At 34.0% G+C, this 19,689-nt stretch overlaps 3 protein-coding genes across 3 annotated transcripts; 1 reads left to right on the top strand and 2 right to left on the bottom strand.

Moving 5' to 3' along the window:
- Window positions 1–1,756: 1,756 nt before the first annotated feature.
- LOC144447794 (uncharacterized) lies at window positions 1,757–5,345 on the bottom strand. The gene is made up of 4 exons (XM_078137879.1): window positions 5,231–5,345; window positions 3,737–4,496; window positions 2,999–3,113; window positions 1,757–2,359 (listed from the first exon to the last, which is right to left on the bottom strand). Exons 1-4 carry the CDS (start codon window positions 5,298–5,300, stop codon window positions 2,267–2,269), a joined length of 1,038 nt encoding a protein of 345 aa, XP_077994005.1. The 5' UTR covers window positions 5,301–5,345; the 3' UTR covers window positions 1,757–2,266.
- A 374-nt stretch (window positions 5,346–5,719) lies between these two features.
- Window positions 5,720–8,665, bottom strand: LOC144447730 (FAST kinase domain-containing protein 3, mitochondrial-like). Its single transcript, XM_078137809.1, has 3 exons — window positions 7,427–8,665; window positions 6,813–6,945; window positions 5,720–5,844 (listed from the first exon to the last, which is right to left on the bottom strand). The coding sequence occupies exons 1-3, from the start codon at window positions 8,663–8,665 to the stop codon at window positions 5,720–5,722; spliced, it is 1,497 nt and encodes a 498-aa protein (XP_077993935.1).
- Window positions 8,666–9,663: 998 nt separating this feature from the next.
- LOC144447500 (immunoglobulin-binding protein 1-like) lies at window positions 9,664–16,592 on the top strand. The gene is made up of 8 exons (XM_078137542.1): window positions 9,664–9,777; window positions 10,180–10,292; window positions 11,095–11,239; window positions 11,956–12,138; window positions 12,720–12,899; window positions 13,598–13,737; window positions 14,189–14,313; window positions 15,026–16,592. The coding sequence occupies exons 1-8, from the start codon at window positions 9,664–9,666 to the stop codon at window positions 15,064–15,066; spliced, it is 1,041 nt and encodes a 346-aa protein (XP_077993668.1). The 3' UTR covers window positions 15,067–16,592.
- Window positions 16,593–19,689: the final 3,097 nt, after the last annotated feature.

Here is a 19,689-nt window from a genome sequence, read left to right as displayed (position 1 = left end):
GAGGGCGTTGTTTAAAAAAATTGAGTCGGATTCAAGAAATATAAGATGGTTCATGAGATATGTAGAAACAAACATGGCCGCCATACAAATCTTTGACAGCTTACTTCTGATATTTCTCCTTTTTTAAAACATTTTTCTTTTCATTGAGCTGATAACATACATGAACACAACTACAAAATTTCTCCAGATATTTCGTCAGCTATTTCTACAATGCCATATTTCTTGTTCAAATTTTGTTCTTTCAAATACCTACCAAATACTGTCTGTCCTTTGCATGTTTTGATGAGTAATGTATTAAAATGTCAGTAATGACAACATGTTGTACATCCCTAAAGTCAAAACTAAATAAGGCAAACAGATATTTCACTGTAGTGGTACTGTTCTGTTGAATAGTCTCTTCTCATTGATGAGATCAGCTCCAAGTTCAAGGACTTTTGTTAGTTTTCTAAAATTTCTAGTTGTCTCTTTTTTTAAATGTAACATCTTGTTTTTGTCACTTTTGTGTTAGTTAAATATTTGTATTATGAATATAGCTCTGTGCATGATGCGAGTGATGACATTGTCATGGCAACAGTAGTCATTTAATATCCATCATACATATTTAGATTAGATCACATGCTATTTTACATTTATTTGACATCACTGAGTGATACATCTTCCCTTTAAATGTCTCAGCTCATTATGACAGACCCCGTACAGGCATGAGAAAGGGTGCCATGTAAGCGGAAACAGTGACTTGATCATTCCATGAACCATACACTCCACTCCAAACTGATGAACTAAGAATTTTAAATCCAGTGTTTTGTTTGTTAACACACACACACACACACACACACACACACACACACACACACACACACACACACACACACACATAATACCCAATATCACATTTTTTCAATGCAGGAATATTTCAGTTTATGCATATAATTAGTAATTTTGAAATTGCTATGGTTACTTTTCATAATATAAATATCCACAATCTGTAATGTTGTTTTCATAATAACATTCCATTTATTCATTTTGGTTTGCCAAACTACAAAGAAACTACAACACAAGTAAGAAATCAAAAAGCTAGGTTTAAAACCCCAGAGAGCAAGACATAGAACTGAAAACTTCACTGCACATACAAGAGAATACATACCGCATGATGTGCATACTCATCAACATAAAAAGTACCCATAGTTAAACAAACAAACACAAACTATCCGACTTTGTATGTTAACATTCATATACACACAACATCATTTCTAGAAATATTGCCATTTACATAATTACATTTTGAATATATTTCAGTACACTGTAATTCAATGTGAATAAACAATATTGTAAAGATAGAAAAAAAACGTTTGTTTATTTTCTCAGTTTTAGACACATTTAAATTGAACAATGGACATCACTGTGTGATCAAAAAGTCACAATTATTTGAAAAGTGGCCATCTGGATGAGGATTGGGTTTTTGGATTTTTAATTTATAAAACAATTTTATCATGGCTTCCTAATTGAAATATCAATGTGAAACAACATTGACAACGTCTGTGTTTGTAACTCAATACATTGCAAAGAGCTAAAAGAATATATGAAAAGTTTGTTACTGAACGTATAATAACAAACATTTTACACATTTATTAATCTTTTGCATATTATTGAGTTACAAACAAGGACTTGGTATATGTTGTTTCACATTGATTTTTCAAGTAAGACACCATGATAAAATTATTTTATAAAGTAAAAATCCAAATGAATACCCAATCTTCATCTACATGGCCACTTTAAATGTATTGGTGCTGTTCCAAATTTAATACCTATATTTCACTGATTGGGCCTTTCCAAAATTTGCCATGGTGGCGCTCTACTTCCTGTCTGTGTGTACCTTGGGGGTATACATGGTAGAGGTTACTCAGTTAATCAGACAGCACTGCTGCTTTCCTTGATGTCTGAACAATACGAAAAACATCCCTGATTTACACTTCTACAGATTACCTAAGGACAAAGCTCTTAAGAAACGGTACTATGAGGTGATGAGACCCCCAATTTGAGCAAGGGCGCTGTATTCTCAATTTCCCGTTTGCAGTCTGGAATGGCCTATTCTGTATAACAAGGTGACACAATTTCATAAATTCTCACTAACCTCTAAACTGAAACTTTCTGTTTGTCAAATGCACACTTTCCATGTAAATTCTAGCACCAAATAAACTATGTTCCATCACTTGTCTGTGGTTCCACATTTTTAGTTATCGGGTGGTCTGAACAACATATTTTTACCTCAGCTGCTCCGAATGGATGAAAATATCTTCTCTTTGAGATATGCCTTCAGTTCTTCCATGTCATCAAGTTTGTCCAGGTCAAAGAAAGGAATCTGTCAATAGATAAAATTCAAATAAATCTTAGAAATTACATGATTTCAAAAGCTGCACTGCCTTTTCTAGCCAAATTACTACCAAGATCACTGTGTCTAATCTCGTTAGTGATCTGAGGTCTAATGTAGTCAGCTCAACATCATTATAATTCAAATTCAATAAATGGTCAATTATTTTTCCTTTTGAAAACACCACCCAGTTTCACGCTACCTATTTGTGATTCTGTAGTAATTGCCTAAATGAAGCTCTCTGGCAAGCCCTCGACAGTGTCTTGATGCTATGCAACATGTGGGCACTTTCAAAGTTGGCAGAATTCAGCAAGGGTCTAGCAGCTAGACAATAAATGTCTATTGACCTGTACTTCACTTACTAATATCTCCACTCCGCTTCTCCACTCGAGTTCATGATTTATAACTTCTCTTTTCAACCATTTTTCCACTATATCACCACTAGAGGGCATGATTTATTTGAAAGATCTACTTACTTGTCTTTTCACCCATTTACATAACTGCTCTACTTCAAAACAAAGGGCATGATTTATTGGAAAGATCTAGTCACTTGTATTTGCAACCATTTGTATCACTGCTCTATTTCACCACCTGAGGGCGCAATTTAGTAAGTAGTAACACATCACTTACCTGTATGACCTCATATCCAATCTTCTCAAGATGCCTTATTTGCATAGCTTGTCTGGATAGCAGGATGTCACTTCTATTACAAAAGTGCATCTTATCTTGTATGATAACAGCGACTCTGAAATGTGGATAATAATATCTTTGTCAAGGCAGTCATATTATACAACCATTGACATACAACCAATTACTTTTACAAAGTTATATGTATACATGGCCACTATATGTGTTTTTTCAAAGTCGTGATACCAGCCCTGCCAAAACATTGTATGAAAAAAATATTGTCTTGTTGTCTACTGAATATTTGACTTGCTTCTCTGTTCTATTATTGCCAGTATAACACAAAACTATAACACATGCATTTCTGTTGCAAATTCATTAAGTGGAGATTACATTAAAAGTTGGAAGCCAATATTTGTTTATTTTTATTTAGCCATAACTCTAAGAGGTAATTGGATTTTAATAGTGTAATACAATACACTTGCAATGGGTGAAAGAGTAGAAAAAAAATTGCAATAATTAATTTGGTATTACAATGTCACATTAACAGCACCTTTGCAGTAAATTGACTGAAAATCATGAGCAGAGTTACGAACGTGTCACAAACTGTGCAACAAGGCACTTAATACCATACTCAGTCATAATTTGGATCTCCCAACTGAGTTTACAACCTTTCGTTAGAGTCACTCTGTGTGTGTGTGTGTGTGTGTGTGTGTGTGTATGGCAATGGACCTCTAAACTCACTTTTTGAAGTCACTCTGACAATGTTGTAATTCTACACCAGGTTTATCTTTCATCTTCTCTATCTGTTCCTCCCTTTGTTCTTCAGATGTTGGCTTGGTAGAAAACTCAAGTTCTAGATGGTTATCAGCTGTTGACTTAGCATTCTCCACATTATAACTATTATCGTCTTCATGTGGTTTCTCATTTGAGTCTACCTCTGTCTGGTAAGGGAGACTTTGTCCTGGATTTGTCTGACCTAAAGTCTGGAGTGCTGGGTGTTTGATGTTTACACTACTCTTCCCATAGGAGCTGTAAAACGAGTCATGTTCGGTATTGGCTGTAGATTCACTTTCCTCAGTATCTATGTAGGGTTTATAAAAGGCTTCATTCCCTTTCATAAGTGCTGAATCACTATGCGAATTATCATGTGATTCTGAATCTGAAGCCAATTTTCTTTCTTGACTTTCACATTCATTCTTATGAAGCTCCTGTGAGCTTTCTTCATCCTGATTGGTTATTTCTCCTGATGGCATCACAGAATCTACCATCTGATTGGTTGATGTGTCTGATGACATCACACTTTCTGACAATGTCTGATTGGTTAATTTTTCTTCATTTTCATCGACTAGAAAGATTGATGGTGTTACTCTGTTTGTATCTGAGTCACTTTCTGCAGGAAGAGAGACATTTTGTTGTGGAACTACTAGACTTGTAGACATTGTGGTACTATAGTCATCAACTTGTAAAAGTTGGCCATTTCTATCGACATACAATTCAAAGTCTGAAAGGAAATAGAAATAGAAGATAAAAACATTCTACAGGAACAATTCTGAAAAAACTAAATATTTATTACGTCAGTGAAAGAATTATGAGATGTGAGTAACATAAATTCTAACCAGTTCTCCAGATTTTCCCTGGCAAACCCAAAATCATGATTACAAATAGATACCTCTAAACTATACATGTTCCCTGGCCAACTCAAAATCATAATTACAAATAGATAACTCTAAACTATACATGTTCCCTGGCCAAACCAACCTCATGATTACAAATAGTTAACTCTAAAAATAAAATACAGCACATTCCATTTCCTACTGATGGCTTCTGGAACTCTAACAAAACACTTTTAACTTATAATAGTAGTAAATTATTTTCCTTCAAAACATTGTTTAAACAGTAAACGTCTACAACTGCTTGATTGGCTTTATTTCTGAATCTCATTCTTGAATAATCATTAAAAATCTTTTTCCAGCAACAGTGAGGAATCTATTAAGAAATACTGAAGGTGCGGGGGGGGGGGGGGGGGTGACGACAACTTGTGTAGATTCTGTAAGAGGGACTATACTAAAATGCTCATTTACATAATGGAGGGTTTATGAAGGTCAAAGGGTACAAAGGGAGGTCAAAGGTTATACATTAAAGTTTTGAGACAGTACCAATGATGGAATATACTCATTTACATAATGGGTCAAAGGCTACAAAGGGAGGTCAAAGGTTATAAACTTAAGTACTAACCAATGGAATAGCCTGCAGCAAGTACAGACTGGTAGCGATAGTATAAATCACCACCTGTTATTTCATCCATGGCTCTAAGTGCATGGGTTAGGTATGGATTACTCTTCTGTTGGGAAAGTTGGTCAGTTTTACTAAATGCCGACATCTGAAAAGATATGGAAAATATATAACATATTAATGTACAAGGTGATGTGGTAATCTTTATTTATACTAAATAGTTCCTTAAATAAATACTTATCTCCCAAGAAGTCAAGTGAGGGCCATCCCTCACGGATTCAATGCTAATGCATGAGGAAACCAGAGTACCCGGGGAAAACCTGCGTTGTACATTACAGTCAAACTGAACGACACTCTTCTTACTAAAAGCATGGTAAATTTAATCAAACCCTGAATAGGTTCGAAACCTGACCACAGTGGTAAGTGGTTTACCCACTTGGCCACCGACAACCTACATGTTGTATTATAAACTTTGAAATTTATCAACTAACTTTACACTGTAACTACCTTGATTTCTTCATGTAATCTTGGTCCATCATAGTTTGGACAATCCAGTCCAACAGCTTGGTCTATTAAAGCCAGCTTTACTTCAATATCATCGTACTGTACATGACGGTCTAAAAACAGAGAAGGGTAAGAAATCATCAAATCATATATACTTCTTTACTTAAAATCTAACACACAATATTCATTCATTCATTGTCATTAATTACCTGATTGCTATACTGACAGTGGCACTGATCTACCGTTTGTGTATTATAGTCAAGAATTTTCTTGCTGTAATATTTCTTTCTATGTAATATTTTCTTCTTTTTTTCCTTTTTGAAACAATACATCCTTCAATCTGATGAAACCTGGTTTAATGTTTCTAGCCACTTTTTGTATTCCTTTCTTGCAGGAGATTGATATATCAATTGGTGACACTCTGACCATAGCATTAGGTTACATACACTACACTGTGTATAGTGGGGACCTACATGTATCAAAGCGCCATCAACGGCTGTACTTTGCAGTAAAGCTACAACCTTACAAACTAAAATAGGTAAACTAAATACAAGGATCACACTAGACGATAATATATACCCAATGATGCATTGAACTCTGATAAATAGTTGATGCTAGCTCACTCAGTGTGTGTAGTGGGGACCTATTCAAGTGCAAACAATGACTGTACTTTGCAATTCATCATCATCATCATCATCATAATAATAATAATAATGATCTTTATTTATACTGGATAGTTCTCTAAGTATATAAATACTTGTCTCCCAAGAAGTCCAGTGAGGGCTATCCCCCATGGCTTCACTGTTAATGCAGGAGGAAACTGAAGTACCTGGGGAAAACCTGCTTTGTCTGGTAGAGTCAAACTGAACGACACTCTTCTTACTTTCACTGCAGCGTGGTAAATTTAATCAAACGAACCCCAACTGCAGTGGTAAGAGGCAAGTGGTTTAACCACTCTGCCTCTACAACCCATAAATGCTGAAAATGTTAACCCTCTCTTTACATCCTTACATGATGCTTCGTTTGAAAATGGCTACAAAGTAGTTTACTATAATATGGCTGCATGTAATACTGTACTCACCAAATACACTTTGGATGAATTCTGGGAGGAACATAATCTTCAGTACAGATTCAGGGAAGCATTGCATCTGTACCAATGACATCACTACATTGATAACACTTACAGGAGAGTCTTTATATTGCTGTAGTATCACCTGGAAAATAATCCCATGAATGTTAAGAACAATTACAATTCGTTGAACAGTAATAATTGTCAGTGGAGCCATAAGGACTAGATAGGACCCTTATTTTTGTTCTAGATCAACTTTCATTTAACGCTCTGTCAGATAACTGCTTTCACACCTACATGTTTATACTCCACATACATGGACCCTTACCTTGGATACTTGTCATACCAAAACAGAACTATTCATGGTTCGAAAAAATTACTGATTACCTGATATACATAATTATACTCAAAGCAAAATTAAGAACAGAGACAAGGGGCAACCTTTTTTCCCCAAAGATCCCTGTGATGTGAATAAATAGTGTCATCAATTACAAAATGAACAAGACTGACCGTTTCAGTCAAAATCTCTCAGATAATAAAATTACAGTGGACTTCTAAACTGTCTATGGTTGTGCGTATCACTTAAGTTTCTAATTCTTGAACCAAAGAAATTATCAAACACTTACATCTTCCATCTTGTTCAGCAGCCCTTCATGTGTTTCTGGTATATAGTTAAGTTTTCCAATCGGTAGAATAATCTTCTGTACGTCTTCCAGACCAACATAGTGTCCACGAAGAATAATGTACTCCGAGAGCACATCTAACAAAGCTGTATTTCTTACGGCATGATGCGAAATATACTTTGCTACAAGAATCATCGTAGAAGGGTGAACGTTGTTCAAGTATTTGGGTATTTCATTTCCTAGAGACTCTATTAATTTGTTATGTCGAAAGAAGAAAAATGTACGATTACAAAGAAGAATGTCAATCAACTCCTGGTTGAAGCTGTGCCATTTGAACGTAAATGCTAACAAGTTTCCAATTTTCAGAAGGTCATGTTTCATCGGTGCATTATTGAGTTGCAAGAATTTATGAATAATGTTTATAATATGCTGACTAATGGTACTGTAGTTCGCATCTTGGCTTTTTTCTTCTTCAGAAGTAATGTTCTCGTGTGAAGTGTTCTCTTCTTCAAATGCATATTCACTGTTGTAATAATCCAGCAATGGGACTATCGCTCTATGATTTCTTACTTCATTTAGTTGGCTACTGACATGTCGTACGCATAAATCCCGCACTTTGTTTCCTTTCAGTTGCATTATGTTCATATACTCTAAAAGTCTTGATTGATCGATCAAGTCTAACGATGCCATTCTTGCGCCGCATTCATTCAGAAGCGCAATCAATAAAACGTGATCACGTGGCACACGTAAAATCATCATACTTTGGACTGTTCGTATAAGACTTCGGTTATGAAGCGTTGAACAATGTAACGCTAAGTTATCGCATATAGTTTGAAAAGACTGCGAGTTCAAGAAATCTGGAGTTACTTCATATTTCTGACAAAGTTCAGCTGAATATCGAATGGCTATAGAGAGATGGTTTGGGTATATTTTTGATGGATTTTGAGTGACAAGTCGAAAAATCTCATCGGGTGACTGTGCCTGGAGAAGAATTTTAGACATGGTGTCTCTTGGTCCTCCTTTTCGCCCTCCTCTTTGGTGTATAAGTCTCCTGCTAGCTTCAGATGAGAATACTGAGCTAGTGGATGGGAATCCAACACACTGATTCCCTGAAAGTAATATACTACAGAATGGAGTGACATTATTATGAAACCGACTATGAATCTGAAGCTGACTTGATGCTGATAACTTCCAGTGAAGATTCCTACAGACTGGTTGACAAAGTCGTCTTATGAACGACATAACTACAATCTCTCTTCAACTCCTTGATACTCCTTATCTGTAAAAATTTGAAAGAAAAGTGCTTTTTATAGAAAATGATGTTTATTATTATCGTAGAATAGAATTGATACTGGACTCCATTAGATATAGTTATAGACACTTGTTCCTATCACACATGGTACAGATCATATCATATATTACATCAGGTTGTATATATTATATTGATGATAAAAATGGGAGATCAGGAAAAATTCTGGGTAATTATATCATTTTCAATAGCAACATCAACATATGCCTCATCAAACTGCTAGCAAAACCATATTAATAGCATATAAAGTTTATGTTTCCAAGCTCAGCGTCTTTTTTGAATCTACAAATTTGAACCATTATATTTGAAAGTGTTGATATCATAATTACAACAAGATCCATACTTACTTTACAAAAATGAAAAAAAATTCTGAACAATTCATAAATGATGAGCTGCAGTGAACAGCACAGACACTTGTGGGCTGTCGATTAATAGTATATACAGTAATAGTTTTATGGCAAAAAATTAACATTTAGACTTTATGTATATTCCTATAAATTTCACTCTTTAGGTGCAAATGTTTAATAAGCTAGATATACAGGTGTAAACATAAAATCAACAGTAACTGCTGCCTCTTGGTGACGCCATGTATGTTGTAGTGAAACATTCATAGTTCCACTGCTTCATGCTTGTCTGTGGTCAGTGTGTGGCAGAGCTGAGCTTGAGAGGTACTCTGGGATTTTTTTCATAGCGTTCTGTTACCATTCTCTTTTGATCAAACTCTACACACTTGTTCTTACCTTTATCGTGCAACGTTGCGTGTTGTTGAATTACGATGAAGAACACGACATGGTGACGATCGCAATGTCAAAGCGTTTGTGTGGGAGAGAGAAAACCGACCATGCGACGATGGCGAACATGCCGTCTGCAAACATGTCAAAGGTCAGGGGTTGTAATAGCGCCCTCTACAACTTTATGTCAAATGCACAACATGGCGAGCGAAGAACAGCAAGTACCCAAACTTTCCGATATTTTTGACCGTGCTTGGAAAATTCAACTTGATTTGGAGTCCAGTGATGAACCAACAAATAATGACAACTATCAGGTATGTTCCAGGTACCATACCAAAGGAAACAAAAACGAAGATTTCGATTAATTATGCGAAGTTGTGAAACAGACATTCAATTGAATTTGCGATATCATGGTAGGCAGACGACATGACGTCATTGGATGGAGTTCACTGTTCTTATATTTTGAAATAGAAAGTTGGCGACATAAGACATGTAAGACTCATCTACGAGTGACACATACATTTTTCCATTTGTGTATACACGTCTGTGTGTTTTTCTAACTTTTAATAATTCCCCAAAGAGCTCTTTCAGGCATCGAATTTCACGAATATTTTAATACGCAAGTCATGATGAAAATTGAAAAGTTTCTAACAAAAACTTAAATTATGGTTGTAATTATTTCAAATTTTTTATATATTTTTTATGGCTCACTACAGATAAATGTCAAGAAAGCAATCAAACTATTTGAAGAGTGTACACAAATGGTGAATGAATTGAGTTTGTTCAGTGACAATGAAGAATTAGAAGAAATCACAACATCATCTCTAAAGTAAGAATTATATTGTAAATTTCTGAAGCAAGGCATATAGTATGTATGCACAGAGCTAAAGTTCACCAGAGAAACATCATACTGTTACTACGTTCAGTTACAGCTCCCTGTACATTTGTACATTGCCAGCAAAAGTCTGATTAAAAAGAAAACCCACTGTAGTGAATGTCAGCAAAACATGGTAGTTGCATTTCACAATTATATATATAGCATTTTCAATTATTGCCTTATTTTGTTGTGGCTGTAAGTACATGTACATGTACATATAGCTAAAACCTACCCAAGTTCCAAAGCCATTTCCAAATTTTCCCATCTATATAAAACATTTAGAAACTTTTCTATTATCAGGTTTGCCAACTATGATAATGTAGCGAAAAGACTGCCACAACTCCCATATAAAACTCAACTGAAGTAGATTTTCAGAATGTTCCCAATCATTAAATATAAAATATACATGTATATTGGGCCTTCTTGGCCCAGGTATTTGTTGAGTTATTTTGCAGTTATTTTTAAAGTATATCTTGAATCGGAAACAAGACTTGATTATTCAGAAAAGGTGTATTACACTTACATTACTGTTTAATCACATATATTTTAATAAAGAACATAGGTGGTCAGTCTGATGTATCAATTTCACTTAGTTATTTGCATAACAACAAAACTTAAACAATAGACGAGTCTTATTCCAGGCTTACTATCACCTGTTTGAGGGTGTGTTAGGGTGTTTTCAGAGAGTCGAAAGTTTCTGCAGAGAACTATAGGGAAATTTACATTTTGGAATTAATGGATTATTTTTTCATAGGTACCTACTACTACCAGCCTTTTTAGGTGATCTGTGTTTGAAGGTGACAGGGGGTAGTGTAACCAGACTGGCACAGGTACAAAAAGCAAAGGTATATTACCGAGACTTTCTCAAGAGGTGTAAATCATATGGAATCACAGAAGAGGTGAGATAAGTCTAAGTCAGTGACAACAATTTGATTCAATCAGAACCCTACATGTCTAGTAGTAGTAAAGCTGCAGTAATGCAATGATTTTAAACATATTCTATTTTCTCAGCATTTTCCAGGTGTATGCTTTGGCCCAATTAAAAGATTTATAAACCAAGGTTCCTTTTGATGAAATTTGCTTTGATTTCATTGCACTCAATGTCTGGCTGTTTTCATTATATTAATATGAAACATGAATGGGAATTTCTACAGTTATGGCAAAGAATGAATAAGATGTTTTTACCAGCCATTCTCATGATTCAAGACCTGATATTCTGAAATGAATTACAAACAAAACATATTTAGTCAATGTCAAACATTTATGCTTGTCATGAAGACTTTGCAGAGAGTGGATCGAGTGTAGTGGTTTTGTAGTAATTTGTTTATTCAAATAAAAAATATGTTTTGACGGAGCTATGCGAAATGTTCTAGCCTGTTGGATATTCCTTTAACTATCTCCAGTGGCAATTTCAGTGACTGATACACTACAGTGATAGAGACTTTTGTCACTTAGCCTTTGACCACAGTGTTCACTGACACAGATTAAAAATTGTGTTTAAAATTAAAGATAGAAAAAAAAATCAAATATATACTTATGTAGAAGATTGTGTTGTGCCATGTTAGACTTGCATGTATTTCACACATTTTTCTAATTAAAGATCGATTAATTTCAGGAAATTCCCAATGAACCTCCTAGAGCTGATCCATCTGCCCCTCCAGGAAGACCTAATCTTTTTGCCATGTCAGCCAATAGAGAAACTAAAATCAAGAGATTCCGAGAAAAGAAAGAACTAGAAGAAAAACTTAAATCACTAGGAAAGATTTCAGATATCAACTCTAAAGATGACGATGTACAGGTAAGAAGTGATTTGATCAACATGATTTTTATTGATGTAAGCCCCACTGTGTAGGTTACTCTATTAACAATAAGTAGTTAAGTGTAGCCATGTTGATCTATAAAATGTGAGTAAAATGGTCATGTAGCACTCTTTGAGATTAACTGTTGATAATAAAGTACATTTACCTTTCAGAGGAATACAGCCTCCTTCTTTGGATATATTAAACTTTAAATCTTAATGATTCACACCATTGAAATTTTGCAAAAGCTTAAAACTGAACAAGTCACCAGTGTGTGGACAAAAGCTTCAATTTCACTTTTGCAATATTTCAATGGTTTGTAGTGTTGAAAAGTTAAAATTTCTATGTTGAAACATCATATCTGAAAACAGGTGAGGTTATCATCTAGTATACAAATGAATGATACAATTTTATTTGGAAAGTCATTCTGAAAATATAGGATGTTTGAATATTATTGACCAAACTGACGTATTGTGTTACATATAGAGACCTTTTACACTGTATACATGAGAACATCCAGTGGAAAATGTGTGAGGTTGTTATAATCATGATAATACTTTTCTTTTTTTTGTTTCTGCAGAGAGATTTTTTCACCATTCTCATAAAGAAAAACAGTAATGAAATCATAGATGATTATTCAAGTTTACAACAAGAAATAGAGATGTTAGAAATAATGGAAAAAATGAAAGAACAAGATAAAAAACCTAGTAGTAGGCAGAGAATGCCACCACAAGGAGCTGCAAATAACATGTCTAGACCAGTAAGTACTGGCGTTAGTCAGGTTCTAATATACAAGTTTACAAATATAATATGCCTTGTTTACTTACTGTTTGAATTAATCTGTTGCTTTGTGTTTGTGGTGACATCATTCCAATATCAATGGTGTTACATTTGTATCTTACTTGTGTTTGCCTGCTACAGAGAGGTGACTTTTTTCTACGGCAATAATAATTGCATTTCATAATGTAACAGTGATTACTTGCATTTGTTCACACTTAGTATTGTTATTTGCATGGTAGTGCAATACAGAAGAAATATTGCCTACCAGTAAACACATGTACAGGCATTCCAAACACACAAGATCATGTGAACGTATGACTATGTTTTTACAAAATTTGCAGTTTCTGACAAACATGTCATGATAACAGAGTCTCATGGTGCATATTAAGTGTAGTGTAAGCACTCAGGGTATTTGTACTGCTATGTGTAGTGTTATCTGTTGCACTTTCTCTCACTCTGTTTATAAAAATATGGAGACAGAGAACACTGTGAGCACTCATGAAATTACCCCAATCACATCACCTAACACTTGCTCATCATGAGGTTATGCCATATTAGTTGTACTTCACAAATACTTCAAAATATGGCCATAAATAACAAAACCCGTTTGCAAAATGGAACATTTTACTGGGTTTTCATTCATGTTCACATTTATAACTTTTTATCTTTTTTTTTCAGCCGATGAAGCCATTCATCCTTACACGAGATGCACTTCAAGCCCAAGTGTTTGGTGCAGGTTATCCAGGTGTACCAACAATGACACTAGAGGAATTTTATGAAAAAGAGAAGAGAGAGGGCAAAATACCAACCAATACTGGGTAAGATAAAATAAATACTTGTATCAAAACATTCCAGAAAGTAGTTCAGTTTTTATTTTGTGCTGTACAAAAATGTATCATGACTTTGTTTTGTTCAAATCGTAAAGGCTAGGGTTTTAATTCAAGATTTTTGCATAAGTGCTGTTTCGTGGAGCAATAAGGATTATATATATATTATTCTTTTGTTCTGTAACAACATTTTATATAGCTCTGCTACACAACAGTTTTTCCCATCTAAGTTTTTAATTTTTATCTGAACGTAAAGTTGAATGCAGTTCTCCAAAACTGAGACAAAATCTTGACTATTCATGCAGCCTCTCTAAATGTTTATGTCACGAAAAATACTCGATGTATGAAAGAAATGAGTTAGCAAGGTAAAGTGTGTAGATTTATGGATCTTCAAATACTGGTCAGAATTACTCACGTTATCTTGTTTGTTTCTACCACATAGACCTCAAAATCCGGTGAGTGAGAGAGCAATAGTGGAACAAAAGGAAGTAGAAAAAGAAAGAGAGATAGAAAGGGATGATGAAGAAGCTTTAAGGAAAGCTAGAGAATTTGATGATTGGAAAGATGGTAAGTCATTTGTTCACAATTTATAAAGCTGTCATACACATGAAATTGTATAGTGAAAAGTGGAAAATGCACTTTGGGGAATGTCATTCTAGGAAGTGAACTTTGGCTTTAAGTTTTAGACAGTCATGTCATGGTTTTCACATTTTCACAGAACGTAGTAGGCTTAGATATGTCTGCTGCCATGAGGCTCCCATAAGGCAAAGTGGTTCACAGCAAAGAGCTCCAAATGGTGAATGACTTCAACTTGATATTTCTCTGACATAATGTAGGTAATTTAAAATCATGAAATTACTCCAGAACCCAAAGTTTTATTACCTGGAGTGGTACACCCCTTTAATAGCTGTGTAATTGTTCTTCATATGATACACTGACACAATATTATTGTATTGAATGCAGTGGTCAAAATTATTGCACCCTGTGATGAAACTTTGTGTTCAATCATTATTTTCACCAGAAAAGCACAGCAAAGATGGATGCTACCACCAGATAATTGTAGTCTACAAAACCCAAATTATGTCCAAATGTTGTAATTTGTGTCCTATAAAATATATATATTAAAAGACAGTGAAATTTGTTGAACATGATTATAATCTCATTCATTAGTCTTATTTATATATTGTTGTTTATTATTTATGCATTTTTATTCATTAAATTTATATAATGATAAAACAATCTAATCAGCATGTGCTTTTCCCATCTACTTTTCCCCCAGAGAACAAAAGAGGCTCAGGAAACAGACAGAATATGGGATAAAGAAGTCACAACATTAAACACAGATGAAGATATTTTTAGACTGAATATTTATTTTAAAACCTATTGATATTTACATCATCTTTCTTTTGCACCCATGTGGACTACCAAATGTTACTATTAGATTCCATTCAATTTTGGAAATATATCATGATCAAGAGTTTTGTAGTCAGCAATCATTGCAATTTCTTATAAGATATATTAAAGACAATAAGTCCATTGATAAAATAACAAATCAACTGTTTATTGTCTTACACAGAGCTACATTACACAGCTATATTAGGGCCAAAAAAAGAAAAAAAGAATTGTTTCTGGTCAGCACGCGCATGCCTCCACATCGATTTTTTTTTTTGTGTTTGTCCAACCCATGCACTCTGCAGATCTGGCGGAAAAACTCAAAAATAACCCTCCCTGCTTCAGTGAAACCTGTAGAGCCAATCATGAATAAGCAAATGACATCTGCCCCACATACACAGTTGCTCTAAAGCACTAAATAAAAAGAAAAGTAACTTCCATAAATCATAGATTGAGCGTTGCGTCAGACAGGTTTGATGAGAATTTAAAAAAAAAAAATTAAAATTGTGTCTTTAGACAACATATACTCACCAGACACAATTGTTCTTTTTTTTTGCCTAAGCCACAGTGGCAGGTGATTTGCAGCAAAGGCTGCTACAAAAATTGTCTACATGTCATGTTTTCGTCAGTTTTGAATTTATAGAATACATTGTAACTGTCAATTACTTCAACTTACCTGCTTGAACAGTGGAAATATTGCAATTTGAGATAAATTAGTATGGTTTGCAATGAAAAAATACTTCATAATTTAAAACTGTAGACTTTATTCTTGCAACATGCAAGGTGCTATTAATATTATAATTATCTTTGTGCTTCATCATGAAATTTTGGTACAAAATAAGTGAATTTTGTAAAATTTCATTTATTTCAATTTCCAGACCTATGTAGTGCTAGATTGTATGCCAAAACTTGCTAATCAATTGTTTAGCATATAAATGAAAACAAAAAGTAATAATGACAGTGAAAGATGAAGAAATGAAAAACTCTTTAGGTTAGATACATGTGTTTATAATTACTGCTATATAAGTATGTGTGTATTGTTTTGTGTAGACATTTCTCATTTGTCTGTTATTTAGGAGTAATCAGCTGATTGTTACAATTATGATATGTATAAAATTGCAATCAAAGGAGTGATTGTGAATCACAATCATTAAAATAAGTATTTGTGCATGTTGAACGAGATTGAATCGTAACATTTAACCAATTTTTCCATAAAATGTTTAAAAGGTAATCATAGAATTATAATTGATTCAGTAGTTTTTGAGATATCGTGTAGACACACACACAGACAGAGACAGAGAGACAGACAGACAGACAGACGTACAACTGTGAATTATAACATAACCTCACCTTACGGGAGGTAAACATCCAAAACAAATACCTATTTGTCATCTATATTGCCACTGTAATGTGTAAGTTGTCCCATTTACGGGATCACATTGAAAAGAGCAAATAAACCAAATAATGAAATTGTCTTTTCTTCCCAATTGTGTATTTCATTATGATATAGTCAAAAGCGTGTAATGTGTTGTGGTATGATATATCCTCACCCTGGCATAGTATACGTAATTTCTAAAAACGCAGAAATATAGAAGTCTGATAAGTCCTTTGTTACTATGATACTAAGGTATTCCTAGTAGTACATGTCTACTTTCAAACGTCATATGTACTAAACTGTGTGCAAATACGCAGACGATCTTCATGATCTGTACGTTTCATTTTGAAGGCATTTTTTATTGACGTTGAGATGGTTTATGGTTGACTGGTCATTCAGTCAATGTTTAAAACATGACTAAAGGTATAAAATAAGTTTTAATCTGCTGCGATAGACATAATTTGGAATGTTCAACAAACAATAACAATCATTATCTTGACATAACAATCGTTATCTTCACACAACTATCTCGTTATTTTGACATAACAACGGCTATCTTGACATAACTTGCTATCTTTAAATAACTTGCTAATTTGACGTAACAATCGTTATCTAGACATAACTATCTCGTTATCTTGACATAACAATCGTTATCTTGACATAACAATCGTTATCTTGACATAACGATCGCTATCTTGACATAACAATCGTTATCTTGACATACCAATCGTTATCTTGACATAATTATCTCGTTATCTTGAAATAACTTGCTATCTTGACATAACAACCGCTATCTTGACATAACCTGCTATCTTGACATACCAGTAACAATCGCTATCTAGACATAACTATCTCGTTATCTTGACATAATAATCGCCATCTAGACATAACAACCGCTATCTTGACATAACAATCGTTATCTTGACATAACAATCGTTATCTTCACACAACTATCTCGTTATTTTGACATAACAATCGCTATCTAGACATAACTATCTCGTTATCTTGACATAATAATCGCCATCTAGACATAACAACCGCTATCTTGACATAACAATCGTTATCTTGACATAACAATCGTTATCTTCACACAACTATCTCGTTATTTTGACATAACAACCGCTATCTTGACATAACAATCGCTATCTTGACATAACTTGCTATCTTTAAATAACTTGCTAATTTTACGTAACAATCATTATCTAGACACAACTATCTCGTTATCTTGACATAACAATTGCTGTCTTGACATAACTACCGTTATCTTGACATACCATTAACAATCGTTATTTTGACATAATTGCTGTCTTGAAATAACAATCGTTATCTTGACATAACTTGCTATCTTTAAATAACTTGCTAATTTGACATAATCGCTATCTTGACATAACAACCGCTATCTTGACATAACAATCGTTATCTTGACATAACTATCTCGTTATCTTGACATAACAATCGTTATCTTGACATAACGATCGCTATCTTGACATACCAATCGTTATCTTGACATAACTATCTCGTTATCTTGACATAACTATCTCGTTATCTTGAAATAACAACCGCTATCTTGACATAACAATCGTTATCTTGACATAACAATCGCTATCTAGACATAACTATCTCGTTATCTTGAAATAACTTGCTATCTTGACATAACAATCGTTATCTTGACATAACAACCGCTATCTTGACATAACTATCTCGTTATCTTGACATAATAATTGTCATCTAGACATAACAACCGCTATCTTGACATAACAATCGTTATCTAGACATAATCGTTATCTTGACATGACCTGCTTTACAGTAACACATACAATCTTGTTGTTACTGTGGAACTTTGGCATTTTTCTCTCAAGGTTAATATGTTTGTAAGGATAATTAACACTTCTATGTTTTGTATTGTGATGTTAAAAAAAAAATATACATGAATGTGTTCACTTTGGAAAGACAACATTCACTCAATCCTACCAAAGTAATAAATTATCAGAAAGATTCTATGACTCTAACATTTGAAAGAGCTAAATCGTTAGAAAATATACTAGTATGAGGGACAGAAATCAATTTCTGATAAAAGCTGATTAAGTATTTTATCGTGTTAAACTACTTTTGGTAATTGCAAACAGGTTTTAAAATATAGACAGTATTTTTTATAAGAATGTTTTATCAAATTTTCTGTCAAACATTCCTTCAGTCAGAAGACTCTGAATTTATATAAATCTCATAATAGTACCATTTACATTAGGACTACATGTTATGTCATACTTTCAACATTTATGAATAATTTTATGGATTCATCATTCACTTTAATCTTTCATTTGAAAGTGAAAGTGAAAATGTTCTAAATTGAAAGGAGATAATTATGTATATGGTGTCTAACTAATGGTTTGATAATGAGATATAATGGCAGAAATGATGATTTACCAAAATCGGTGATGTGAAGAGTCAAAGATAACAAGTTAACTGGAGCATACAAATAAGTCATTCATGTTGTACAGGTCATTTTAAGGTCACTGAATTGCGCAAAAGCTGGGCCATTGTGTAGGCGTGTTGTTGTGTATTTCAGTGCAAATGCCTGGCATACAGCCAATACATCTTACCAGACTGAGTGTACTCAATCTCACATGAATAATAAAAATATGACTTCCTGTAAATTATACTTGCTTACTTATTTGCAATGATTCATTTTAAGTTTGTAAATGCTAAGTATTGTCATTTTCTACTGGATGGCTCTTTGGAAACAAGTTTGAAATGTTGTTTGTTAATTTTACATAGCCATCCGTTTCATTCAGTGTTTTCTGAGGATACGTTTGGCTGTCTGGTTCAAGCCTTGTTTTCTGTTTACTGGATATCATGTTTAACTTTCCACTCTGAAATTTACAGTTCAGTACCATCTGAGTTTAACTTGATATCTACGAGAGTCTAAAAATCGGCCTTTATACTTTATAGAAGTTATAGAATACAAAATGAATAGTTTTACTTAACTTAAGGAGTCCCACTATAAGGAAATAAACTTTCGCTTATAGATCTGATAGCTGAGACAAATACCAACTATCATTTACCATGGCTACTGCTAGCGGAGCCACACCAGAAGAAATTCTGGATGTAATAGGTGAGGATTTTCTGTCTTGTACAATCTGTTTTGAGACTTACAAGAAGCCCAAAGTGTTACCCTG

Source organism: Glandiceps talaboti, chromosome 16, assembly GCF_964340395.1.
Source record: "Glandiceps talaboti chromosome 16, keGlaTala1.1, whole genome shotgun sequence".
Classification (NCBI taxonomy): Eukaryota; Metazoa; Hemichordata; class Enteropneusta; family Spengelidae; genus Glandiceps; species Glandiceps talaboti.
Note: the sequence above shows the minus strand (reverse complement) of the source record. Positions and strands in the feature narration are given on the sequence as shown.